Genomic DNA, 13,855 nt, shown 5'->3' with positions numbered 1-13,855 from the left:
CCCTAATCATAAGAGTCTCAGATCTCGCAGAAGTATAGCTTCACGTCAGTCTCGTCGACATATTGAGAACAGTCTCCAATTACAATATACAACACACTGTCAAAATATAAAACTTGCTAAACAAAACATCCATAGCACCAATAAGATGACGTGTCGACGTATAATCTTTACTCATGTACCTGTTTCTGCTCCTGCACTCCTTATTGATGATACGGATGTTTTATTCATTACGTTTTATGTACTTGACAAACCAATATGAAGCTGTATTATTGTAACTGGAGCATGTTCTCAGTATGTTGGCGTGACTGATGAGTAGTTGTATTTCTGGGAGATCTGAGAATCTGAAGGTGGCATCTAGTTACTGTCGAAACTGGTCATGAAACAGACTATTCACACCAAGCGATCTCGGCTCCTAATATTATAAATTAAAGCTGCCTGTAATGGAATTCCGTTCTGTGCACATCTTTTGTAGAAAATTAACGTCAAGGAAAGACAGTTCGGGAACACTGTAATCGCATGTCTGACACGGGTCTTCATTCAATACTATATAGCAGTGCATAAGTTAATGTCGTGTTTGCCTTTGCGTACCAGAGTTCAAGAGTTGGATTCCGGGCCTAAGTGTAATATTTTTTATTTTCTAACTTTATAATGTTTGAATCGGTATATGGTTTTCGTTCGTTATGCAGCAATTACATTTGGTCATATGCAAATCACGCGCAATTGTTTAATACTAACACAGGAGTGGGAATACAATGAAAGACAAGCCGTCACTGATAATGTATAGAAGTCATTACAACTAGACTCTGTTGCTGAATATATTACGCGTGTTTTGCATCTCCACATTCATAAGTTTTGTACTTATCTCTGTCCTGTGAAAAGTAATTTATATTTAACTGATCATTGCTGGTCATAAATCCTTCTGGCATGTCTATTGGTAGCCGTTGTGTCCAACGTTGGAAAAACTGCAGCTCTTGGATATGTCTACAGTTGTACTGCGCAGATCAGAATCAGAAAATGAGAAAAGTGAAAGACCCTCAGTAAGTCGAGTGTTGCGACGCAAAGCTCTTCCCACTGTACTGATTGAGCCGTATTAAATGTTTATACTTGTTGACCACAGTGTTGCCAAACTGCCGTTTTTAGCGGCCATTTTCCACCGAAACTATGCACGTGACACTGTACAATGAATTTTTTTCACTATGTAAGACAGATTAGATAAGATCGTGTTTCAAGAAAGAGGAAAAAACCAAGGCGTTCTGAAATAACGATTACTCTGAATTGGTGTGAGCTAATTAGTGTTCACTGTACTCCATTAGCACATTCTTGCAGTGTACTCGCAAACAACATTCTTCTTCCAGTAACGATAACGTATCCGGTTCGCAACGCCGTGTTCCTATAAAAGACCCTACGTTTCCCTGCGGCTTTACAGTACATCGTCCAGCCGGAGAGTGTAGACCGTCTGCAGCATCAGCCGAACAGAGAGATGTCGCGCCTTTTGCTGCTGCTCCTAGGGTCCTACCTGCTCGTGTTATGCGCGCAACACGTCGCCGCCAAAGACGACTCCAACCCGGACGATGACGACGACTCCGATGACGGAACGCCGTGTCCAGAATGGCAGTCTGTAGGTCCTGAGGGAGGGGAGGAGCCTGATGGGATCAGCAGTGTCAACTTTACGACGGAAGAAACCGAGGACGCACCTCCTATCCAGGGTAGAGTTACCAGCTTTAATACTCACTCGTTATAAAATACGATACGCATAAGGTCTCCAGCCGTATGGTTCTAATTAATCGTATGGTAGAGGGTTCTAAACTGAGTATCATGATATGGAAAGGAAAATTTGTGTTTAACGACCTATAAATGGCGAGATCTTTTATTATTGGTGAGAAAATCGCCTGTGATCTTTGTAAAGGAATACTAACGGCTTTTGTGTTTAGCGATTTAGGGAAATCATAGGAAACCTCAATCTACACTACTGGTCATTACAATTGCTACACCAAGAAGAAATGAAGATGATGAACGGGTATTCATTAGACAACTATATTATACTAGAACTCACATGTGATTATATTTTCACGCAACTTCGGTGCATAGATCCTGAGAAATCAGTATCCAGAACAACCACCTCTGGCCGTAATAATGGCCTTGATACGCCTAGGCATTGAGTCAGACAGAGCTTGGATGGCGTGTACAGGTACAGCTGCCCATGCAGCTTCAACACGATACCACAGTTCATCAAGAGTAGCGACTGGCGTGTTGTGACGAGCCAGTTGCTCGGCCACTATTGACCAGACGTTTTCCGTTGGTGTGAGATCTGGAGAATGTGGTGCCCAGGGCAGCAGTCGAACGTTTTCTGTATCCAGAAAGGCCCGTACAGGACCTGCAACATGCGGTCGTGCATTATCCTGCTGAAATTTAAGGTTTCGCAGGGATCGAATGAAGGGTAGAGCCACGGGTCGTAATACATCTGAAATATAACGTCCTCTGTTCAAAGTGCCCTCAATGTGAACAAGAGGTGACCAAGACGTGTAACCAATGGCACCCCATACCATCACTCCGGGTAATACGCCAGTATGGCGATGACGAATACACACTTCCAGTGTGCGCTCACCGCGATGTCGCCAAACACGGATGTGACCATTATGATGCTGTAAACAGCAAAAAAGTGACGTTTTGCCATTCGTGCACCCATGTTTATAGTTGAGTACACCATCGCAGGCGCTCCTGTCTGTGATGCAGCGTCAAGGTTAACCGCAGCCATGGTCTCCGAGCCGATAGTCCATGCTGCTGCAAACGACGTCGAACTGTTCGTGCAGATGGTTGTTGTCTTGCAAAAGTCCGCATTTGTTGACTCAGGGATCGAGACTTGGCTGCACGATCCGTTACAACCATGCGGATAAGATGCCTGTCACCTCGACTGCTAGTGATGCGAGACCGTTGGGATCCAGCACGGCGTTCCGTATTACCCTCCTGAACCCATCGATTCCATATTCTGCTAACAGTCATTGATCTCGACCAACGCGAGCAGCAGTGTCGCGATACGATATACCGCAATCGCGATAGGCTACTATCTGAGCTTTATCAAAGTCAGAAACATAGTGGTACGCATTTCTTCTCCTTACACGAGGCATCACAACAACGTTTCACCATGCAACGCCGTTCAACTGCTGTTTGTGTATGAGAAATCGGTTGGAAACTTTCCTCATGTCAGCACGTTGTAGGTGTCGCCACCGGCGCCAACTTTGTGTGAATGCTCTGAAAAGCTAATCATTTGCATATCACAGCATCTTTTTCCTGTCGGTTAAATTTCGCGTCTGTTCCACGTCATCTTCGTGATGTAGCAATTTTAATGGCGATTAGTGTAGATGCCCGGAAGTGGACTTAAACCGCCGCTCTCCCACATGTGAGGCATGTGTCTTAAGGCGCGTACACACTAAGCAAATGAAGGCCACTGTACAACAGAGTTTGGATTCGGCTGAATGTTAGTCGCCATTGCGTTGGCATTTGGCTTCTCATCCACACCAAACGAAAGGCTTAGGACCAAGGGTTTCGGTCATGTGGATTTCGCAGGTGGTTCCGATAACTTACCGAAATAGCTCATGTCTTGTCATTGTTACAAAGTAGCGTTAGAATTACAATTTCACCGGTCGATATTACGAGGAAAGAAGAATATTTATTAGACCTTGCAAGTGCAGCATTTATTTTACACTAAGAAGCTGGCCATCACAGAAAGAAGGAGGAGAAACTACACTGTTGGATGACATATGTTTTGAAAAGAAGGAAGCGATATGATGGGATAAAATTATGTCTACCTGAAAGTTGAATCGGAATATGAGCTATTTCATAATTTTTTTCATAATGAAAGATACTGTTTTCTAATTGTGATTAAGCTGCGTAGGTGCCAAAATTTCCACAGATAGCACCTCTTTTAAGAGAGCTGTACTTGTAGCTGAAAATTAGTAGTCACTCCAAAATTTATTTGTTTCACTTTGTTGTCCACGGTGAAGAGGCGTTAATAAAGACACCATTTTCTTTCTCACATCGTGCTTATCGCTCCAAAATAGCTGAATTGTGTCTTGCTTGCTTTTATACTCGCAGTTCGTAGGGGCTAACAAACATTTCCGTTCACGATAAAATTCCGTCAGCATTAATGTTCTCTCCATCTTCTACTCTATACTCCAGTATTTTTAAACACAATAAATGCACATCCTTAGCGAGAGAGCAAATTGCCTGCAGGGGAGACAAAGACGGTTGAAACCCAGTGTCTCAGAAGAGTCCCAAGTGGCACTCACTATTATTTGTTAAGTAGTTTCACTCTTCATTGTAAGACCCAACTACTGTACGTTAAACTGCAAATCACAGTGTTTCTCGTGAACCTGTTGTTAAATTAAATAGCGAAACCAGCCAATGACACATACTAAGTGCGACTTTTGGTTGTCCAGAAAAACTTAAATACACATTCGTTGTAGAGACACAACTAATCGCTACTGAACAAACGTAACAATGGACCGAGCGTCCTCACTAGGAGAGGGATTCCATTGCCAACCAACCGCCAGCGCTTTTACGCTACTGCCAGTAGATCGAACAGCAACCAAGGCGAACTGCTTTGTTGGCTTCGATTTGCCACCCGTACACGCTAAGCAGGCTGTCATTCGTTGGTCTTCTTTTGGGTAGTGTGTACGCACCTATAGTGCTGTACCACCTCTCTCGGTTGAGATAACTAAGGTATATAAACACATAAATTCGTAGAGTCAGTGGGATATTAACAGTCAAGGGGTAGCATCCTCGGAAAGTAATGAATACTGAAAATCTTTTGCGTTTAAAGACCTTCGTAAATGCAATTAAAACTTAAAGTAATGCGCAGTCGAATCCTAGTTTATTACTTAAGCTTCACAGGTCCATAAAGAGAGACATAAAAATATTGAAGTCCACTTAGTATATCAAAAACTTTGCTTCAAAATTTTATACTAACGGCACAGCCGAAGTTTCTGGCTCGAATTGTGCCCATACTAAATCAGTTGCTAAATCAAAATTCACTCGATAATTAAATCAAATTACTTGAACAGCAGTTAGTTTAACAAAACTTGCATATAATAGAAAGAAAAAATGAATACATGCAATTCATAAGAGTAGATGTTTTCATTAGCAACCCCCATTACCACGTTGCATAAAATTTTGCCTTACTGCGTCAAATATCCCGGGTTTATCATATAGGACAAGACGTATATAATGTTCTATGCAACAAGCCTTCGACAGTTTCAGTCTAAATTACAAACGCCAGCCACTACACGTAGCTCCACAGGAAAAAAGAGTTGTAGGAATGAGTTCAGACGATCATACGAGTCATTATCTTCCAGTCGGACGCTTATGGGGTCAGTTGTTTGGACTCTCAAGGCAACACCATTGAAATAGTCTAGTGCATCTTGCAGATAAAATGTCCAACATTTCTGACAGCACTTCAGGTATAGAAACGTACTAATGTGGTTCTGTCCAATGGGACGGCTGAAGATGAGGTCTTATCAACTGATGGACAATTGCAGTCTACAAATAGGGACATGGCTGTCAAAACGTTTGGAAACACCACGTGTGCAACTCTAGGTATAAAGCCATTTGCATGTAATTTTTGATAGGCCCAGGACCTCAAAGTGTATTTCATCTTTTGTTGAGTTGCCACTTAAACCACTAGGCTAACCAAGCGCCTCTCCTAGAATGACGAAATTTCTCATTTGCAATGTCAGTATTGAATTCCATGGCTGTGATTTGTCTCTGATAAATAATTAACTACCTACCCGTAAGAAAACTACATACAGCGTCCTTTAGGTGGATGCATTTCATTCCAATTTCAGCCTATAATTTCATCATAAACTCTTCACTTTCTGCTTGCTGAACACTTCTTTCTCTCCAGAAAGAAGTTTCCACTTTACAGTGAATTTTGCCCTGATATGAAGTTCCTAGCGGATTAAAACTGTATGCCAGGCCGAGGATCGAAGGCATGACCCTTACCTTTCGCAGGTGGGTGCTCTGTCCATACACGACTGGCGGCCCCTGTTCACAGCTTTACTTCCGCCAGTACCTCCTCTCCTATCTTCCAAATCTCACAGTAGCTCTCCTTTGAAACTGGAAACACGGCCCAGGGTGTGGCTAAGACGTGTCTCTGCAGTATCCTTTCTTGCAGGAGTGCTACTCCCGCAAGTTTCACAAGAGAACTTGTGTGATATTTGTAAGGTGGCAGACGAGGTACTGGCAGAAGAAAGGCTATGAAGACGGGTCGCCTCTCGTGCGGAGATAGGTCATTTGGTAGAACAAAATGGTTTAAATGGCTCTGAGCACTATGGGACTTAACTTCTGAGGTCATCAGTCCCCAAGAACTTGGAACTACTTAAACCTAACTAACGTAAGGACATCACACACATCCATGCCCCAGGCAGGATTCGAACCTGCGACCCTAGGGGTCGCGCGGTTCCAAACTGTAGCGCCTAGAACCGCTCGGTCACTCCGGCCGGCAGTTGGTAGAGCATGTGCTGCAAAAAGCAAGGGTTTCGAGTGTCGGTCCAGTACACAGATTTATTCTACTATGAATTTTGACTTCTTTGTTTACTACCTCCTCCGCTTCTCTTTGGCATGAAAATCCTGTCTTGAGAATGGAACTGGCGAGATTAAAGCTCCCAAGTGAAGACAACTTCACCCAGTCAGGAACTCTCAATTTCTATACACTTTCTGTAAGAAATACGTTTTACTCTTGTTGTTGCGCAATTTATACCATACTCATGTTGCAGAAATATCTGGTTTATGAAGTATTCAAGCAATTGCTCTCCACTATATGTTTACTGTTTATCTCAGAGCCACTTTTCTCTCTTAATTAAATCTAGGAATGCTGAAGAGAGTTTATAAAACGTATAACATGTGTAAGTGTAGAGATTTCTATTAGCTACTGAGAGTGGTGTACTGAACAACATTACATCAGTATTTACGTCTTATGCAGACTAATAATTATAAGTGTTAGAAGTCATACATTTTTAGTTTGGTTAGAACCTTCAGGCATATAGGGCAAGAACAAGCCAGTAATGCTTATTTTCCTCTTGGAAGAATATCAGGCGCTGAAATGTGGACGCATGGGGTGCCAAACGTTAGCCTGTGCTGATATGCATAATCCGCTTAGTGTGCAGTTAGGACCACGCAGAAAATATGAGATCATAGCTTTTGTGACATGTCTGTAGAAGGCTGTTTGATACAGACAAAAAACAACCAACCCACTGACGTTAATATATATTAAGGTACCTCACATAAAAGTATCTGCACTTATTACCCTTTACACCCTCTATATCGATAAGCTACCTGCCAAATAATACATACCACTTTCACTTACGTGTAGTGAAGCATGTAACTCTGCCTATTTATCGTCCAAGAAGGTGAGAGGTAAAAAATAAAGCTATTTGGCACTGTTGGCAGTGACATCCAATGGGTTAGGTTCACGTTCCCCTTGCGTTTTTTTTCATACATTTCTGGAAAATGTGTAGTCTCCTTGACCATTTTCGGTTTCTATATTCCTTTCAAACGTTTTACTAAACTTCTGTTTTATTAACAATTCCGTTTCGCTCTTTTATTCTAAACTTTATTCTTGAATAAATCAGCCAGTGCTAGACAGAGCGTAATCGTTATAGGATCCTTGTCAAACCAACTAAAATTAACTGCACAACTACAGAACAGTTAACTTACCTTTTCCTTGCTTATTCCTGTCACGGCAATGCATCCAAAACTACGCCAGTTGCATATATTATTGTCACGGCATTAAATCGTGGTTATTCACTGAGTACATCGACTTCTGTGTGGTCTGCTGTTGTTGCGATAAGATAGATCTTCTTCAGCCTACGGATCAAAGTTGTAACATCTCAGCTATGAAGATACTCTTAGATGCACTTATCACGCTTATAGTTGAAAACTTTGTTTGTGCCCAAAGCACGTAACAAAAATCCATAATGTGGGTGACATTTGCACAAGTTTAACTTCCTGTTGTACCTGTCTTTGGGTACTTCGCTTTCCACTTCAGTGTCAGTTTTAATAAGTTCTTATATTCAGTGCTTCACGATAATTAAGGTTCTCATCCTTTTAAATATAGTTTCAGTATATGACTTACAGTTCAGTGGTGTTTTTTTATTTGAAATATGAACAACAATATAAATGTAGAAGTGAAAATACTTCCAGTGCCCACAAGTAACATGACAGAAAAAGGATTCTGTAACACTGGATGGTATTTTTGCTTTTAATTTATATTCTTGTTCATATTTTCAAATAAATATCAGTAAAAAAGTATAAACCTTATACTGAAAGAGCATTTTGTTTTATCTTCTGTCAGGTATGCGTAGTGGGAATAAAATAAATTTTGACTGGTACCAGTAAACTTGTTTCAGTCGTTATCAATAGCAGCAGTGACAAAGCCTAACCTAAGACGTTCGCTTCGATTTTATCCATATTAGGTACAGGGTCGTGGTAGTCAAAATCAATGACTGAGTGTAACATCAGCCATCTTTCAAAGCGTAACAACACGTAAGTGAACGCGTTTCCAAGAAGCAAGCTTTCATCACCAGAATTATTCTACGAGATCTTATAAAAGCAGTAAAGATAAAAAGAATATATAAAATATTAAAAGTTTCAGGAAGGTATGGTTTCAAGGAAAGTGAAAATGAATATTTGATACATATTTATTTATATTTTTATCTTTATCTAATCATTCTTATGATGAAGGCTTGTGTTTTAGAAATGTGATAATGTTAAGTGGGTTTGCATTTGCGGAAGGTGGTGAACCTACATTTCAACATTAACGTGTTCCCATTTGTGGGCAACGACTTCAACTAAGCGTATAGGCAAAAATCTGTAGGATTGAGATCCGACTTTCTTGTTAACAGGACTTATCACTTCAGCTGCGTAATGAGTATATATGTTTCTCAAGTTGACTCGGACTTCAATGTTAAAGTGCGTTGGTATGCGTCGTTTTGAAACCTCATCCTCTCATTGAAAACGAGAGGTGAAAGTCTTCAAAAAATGTAAGAAAAAGAAGACTGGGTTTTAATTAGTTGGCGACAACCTGGCCACTAAACATGGAATAGCAGATTGGACTGGGAAGGACACAGAAGGAAATATGCCGTACCATTTGGATAGAACAATCCTGGCATTCCACAGAGGCGTTGTAAATGAAACCAAAATCTGGCTGGCTGACGGGGACCTGCATCTTCACCCTCCATAGTATGAGTCTAGTTTCTCAACTATTGTGCCATCACGCTCAGTCTCAAAGACTGTGGCATGACATCTCTTATGAACAATAGGTAGCCTGCACCATTTAAATAGTTTGGCAGTATCTTATAGTAGTTGCTCTTGCACTCTTCCATGCCAGAAGTTGATAATGATTCATTGCTGATGATATGACAAGAGAATATGTATGTTTATCATTCCAAGGATGGCTAATGCGACTGCTGGAACACCATCACGGTTGAGAGAAAACTCATTCGCATATGTTCCAAAACAAACCATTGCCTACCGTCAACAGTTGAAGTGCTCCCTAGAAAAGTAATAATCGTCTGTGAAGTGCCCACGGGGGAGGTAATTGTAGCTGATGTTGGGATCTCGAAGCTGTGCTCGTCACAGGAAGTCTCATACATGACCCAGCAAGATGCCTCACACATACTGATCATTCGTAATTTCGTGCTAGCTGCTATATTAGTTTCAAATCTTTTGCACCTCATCTGCTGCCCACTCTCCACCCCTCCTCCCCCCCCCCCCTCCCCTCTGCTAACCCCGTACGTTTGTATAGTTCCAACTCGAAAGCCTGTCTTTTATTGCTAATAACAGTTAACGCAGGAGGTAGCATAACAGATATCATGAAGATGGCATGCAACGAATGTCAAATTGAAATGTACTGCATGCAGATTCTTAGCATTTCTATAGAACTGCACGAGATTGGTAGAAGATACGATATAAATGGGTGTACGTGTGTATGTATCTACGTTGTACATCTTCACCTAAACCTTTGGATTGATTTCAGTCAAACTTGCTACACATAAAAAATTATCTGGAAAGTAGTACTGCATGGCAAAGAATCGTCCGTTGGATTGGGGGTGATGGAGAGAGTGGGGGAGGAGGTGGATGGAGAGAGCAGGGGAGGAGATGGACAGAGGGAGAGGAGTAAGGAGGAGATACACAGACAGGGTGGGGGGGGGGGGAGAAGAAATCATGGACAGGGGGAGTAGAGGAGCAGAAGTACTTAGAGGTGGGTGGGAGAAAATAGGGGGTGGGGGGAACGCTGTGATAGGGACAGGGGAGAGGAGACGTGTGCAATGTATATGACATACATGTCCGTGGGCAAAGCTATAGATAAAGATCTGGTTCTGTATATAAGGAAAGATCAGACAACGGGTTTCACATTCAGATATCGGATCTGTCTTTTGGTTGTTTGTGAGGAGACCGTGCTATGTCTCGTGTAAGAGGATGAAACGTCTATCAGTGGAATTCGGCAGTGGCAGGATCGCGGTCTATCAAGACCTCAGTTACAAATTTTTTCTTCTCAAAGTTCCAATTCTTATAATAAAATTCTGAAAGACAGATGTCAACGAGAACTTAGATGATACAAACAAAAAAGATTTGTCAAGAAATCCATTAATGCGCACAAAATACAAAGCAGTAGTAGTTTTACATATGGAAGAATGTTTATCCAAATCGATTTAACCACAGTTTTTAAATTACTTGTCCAATAGATCACATTCCCGATGAATGTTAAGATGTGGAACGTGTCAATAGAACAGATTGAGTATACAAATTGCATCAGTAGCCATATCAGCTTTTTTACTTTTGTCTGAAGTCTGGGCGACCCAAGGCTGTCTGTTTAACCCATTACATCTAACTCCCAGCGACTGCAACATCAAACAAAAAACACTATAAACGTTCGATCTTTATTTAATGCTGTAACCATGATTACTAATAAAGTCACACTTGCCACTAAGTATCCATTAAATAATTGAATATGTCTTCAAACTTGAATGGTATTCCATGTTAGAGTCTTTTTCTATATGTCTCATCGAAAACCAATTGATCATTTACGGGGTCAGAAGTACTGTTCACTCCATGTGAAAGCTTGCAACAAGAATATACACTGACGGAAAAAATCACAACATCACAAAATAATTAATGTAGAGTATCGGAATTTAGGGAATGCATTTATCTAGATAACATATTTAAGTAATTAACGTTGAAAGATTACAGTTTATTGTAAGCGCGAGATACGCCATTGTAAATATGAAATGCTGGTACATTATCAACCGGCGTAACCCCGAGAATGTTGAATGCATGCACGCAAATGTGCTCTATTGGAGGCACATCTGGTGATCGTGCAGGCCAAGCAACATGTCGACACTATGTAGAGCACGTTGGGTTACAACAGTGATTTTTGGGCGAGCAAAATCCAGCTGGAAAACCCCCTAGAATGCAGTTCATGAATTGCGGGTTGAATCACCAGACTGACGTACAAATTTGCAGTCAGCGTGAGTGCTCCTCCTGTCATGCGCAATGTCAGCCTAGCTCACAGTTCCTGGTGTAGGTCCCGTGTGTTGCAGACTCTCAATTGGCCTCCTTCTAACCAACGCACGGCCATCACTGGCACCGAGGAAGAAACAGCTTTCATCAGCAAACACAACAGACCTTCATCCTGCCCTCCAATGAGCTCTCGCTTGACACCACGGAAGTCGCAATTGGCGCTGCTTAGTGTCTGGCTCTTAGCTGTCCCTGAAGTAGCTGATTTGTAACAGTTCGTTGTGTCACTGTGGTGCCAACTGCTGGTCAGATTGCTGCTGCAGATGCACTACGATGCGCCACAGCCCCACGCCGAACACGATGGTCTTCCCTCTCAGTACTGCCAATTGGCACTGAGGAGCCCGGTCTTTTTGCGACCGTACACTCTCGCGACCACCACTAGCACCATTCATGTACCGTGGCTACATTCCTGAAGTACTTCTGCAATATCGCAGAAGGAACATGAGGCTTCTCGTAACCCTATTATACGTCCTCGTTCAAACTCAGTGAGTAGTTGATAATAACGTTATTTGTCGCCTTAAAGGGTTTCTTGACTAACATAAACTCACCATGTGCAATCTCAAAGATAACTAACGCTCTCGCTGGTACAGCTCGTATTTTAAGCAAGCCTGATTTGCATCCTCACAGTAGTGCTACAAGCGCTGCTCTTATGCCACTCGTGTGAAGTCTGATTAGACATCATCTATCAGATGTAGAAACTCGCCTATCAAAATCACTAATTTTGTTTAATCACGACTCCGTTCATGTTGAAGTATGCTTCATCTATCAACGAGATGCAACCAGCATCAAATCCTTCATTATTAATCACTGTGACAATCTGGTTCAGAAAGTCAGTCCTCTGTTGCACAGCTCGTACAGGTATATCCCACTGGTTTGGATTCTGAAGAAATACATGTGTAGGTTCTGTCTTAGTATTTTCTGCTGGCTGGGTCGCATCTAACCTGTTTCTCCTGCAATTATTCAGACGAAATTTTCTGGATTTTGCTGAATAATTCCAGAAACCTTGCCGACGTTTTAGGATGGAATTACATTTTTCCTGGGTCCAACATTCTCTACTAGATCATTAGCCACGTTGGGTGTCCGTCGGATTCGCCGAAGAGCTTCCGAATGGTTTTCGCATCGTGTCCTTTTGGAACATTAAATAGTGTATGAAAACTGCCCCTGCCTATAATCGAATCTGTGGTATTCCAGTAGCAGAAAAACACGTTGTTCAGTAGAATACATGATTTCAATCTCTTCCTTCGGTACGCTAACTTCCTTTCACGTTTCAACGATGGGACTGATCGCTCTCAGCTGAGGCACAGTATTTATAGGATCTACGTACTGCGATTACAGCGCCATATATTAGCAGCTTTTCGAACTATTTCGAAGTCTCTGAATCTCTTCTGCATAAAATTCTTACAGCTTCCACAGTAAACATAGCGTATGTTGAACTCCTTCATCGATCTTAGTTTTCAGGATATTTTATTTTGGTATCAGAGACTGCTTCTCTGTACACCCTGTACTTTCTCTTCACGAACTCTGCTGGTGTACAATAGGTATTACAACGATGCGTATTCTGTCTTCATACGCTAGATATTGAATCACACACACGTTATATACTGATACACTCTCAAGATGATGAAAGTGATAGATTTGAATTGTTCATAATTTGTAAGTGTCTGTTCAATGTAAAATTAATTCCCATTGGTCGTGAGCCTGATTGTGCTGATTAGTAGGTCTTCAGCATGACTGGAAGTTAGGTGTGAGCTGTTATCACACAACTTCATTTGTCTTTTTTAGCTGATGGTGCCGATTCGAGACACAGGGCCCTTGCGAGGACAGCTGCCCATGCCAAAGCCGCCAAAGCCAGGACAGCAGCCAAAGCCAGGACTGCCGCCAAAGCCAGGACAGTTGCCAAGAAAGCCGGCAGAACAGTGGTGAAAGCAGCCAGGGCGCACCACCAGTGATCTACAGTATGTCCCTTCTGTAAACAACCAGTGAACGCAATCCATCACTGCGATGAAACTAATAACTTGTATATCACAGTTGTAATAAATGATTAAAGGACGATTATTGCATTTTATGTTTCCCTTTCTTCTGTTTTCCCCAGAGAAATGATTCTGAATATACGTTGCAATAAATCACCTCCTCACAGAATGTTCACATAAATCCCAAAAATGAATTGATAGTATGGCATTGCGCCTGCTGCAACCCTTATGCTTGTGGATGCTAAGAGCCGTACATACATGGTGAGTCACTGACTATTGCCACGTAGAGTAACTCCGAAAGTATGATAGTAGCT

The 13,855-nt window shown here is 41.8% G+C and overlaps 1 protein-coding gene across 1 annotated transcript; it reads left to right on the top strand.

Moving 5' to 3' along the window:
- Positions 1-1,411: 1,411 nt before the first annotated feature.
- LOC126350798 (uncharacterized) lies at positions 1,412-13,636 on the top strand. Its single transcript, XM_050002548.1, has 2 exons — positions 1,412-1,706; positions 13,354-13,636. Exons 1-2 carry the CDS (start codon positions 1,481-1,483, stop codon positions 13,518-13,520), a joined length of 393 nt encoding a protein of 130 aa, XP_049858505.1. The 5' UTR covers positions 1,412-1,480; the 3' UTR covers positions 13,521-13,636.
- Positions 13,637-13,855: the final 219 nt, after the last annotated feature.

The sequence above is a fragment of the Schistocerca gregaria genome, chromosome 1, assembly GCF_023897955.1.
Source record: "Schistocerca gregaria isolate iqSchGreg1 chromosome 1, iqSchGreg1.2, whole genome shotgun sequence".
NCBI lineage: Eukaryota > Metazoa > Arthropoda > Insecta > Orthoptera > Acrididae > Schistocerca > Schistocerca gregaria.
This window is presented reverse-complemented; position numbering and strand designations above follow the sequence as displayed.

Coding starts and splice junctions, on each gene's coding strand:
- LOC126350798 (XM_050002548.1), top strand. CDS start 1,481: ATGTCGCGCCTTTTGCTGCTGCTCCTAGGGTCCTACCTGCTCGTGTTA. Junction 1,707..13,353: donor GGACGCACCTCCTATCCAGG/GTAGAGTTACCA, acceptor TGTCTTTTTTAG/CTGATGGTGCCGATTCGAGA.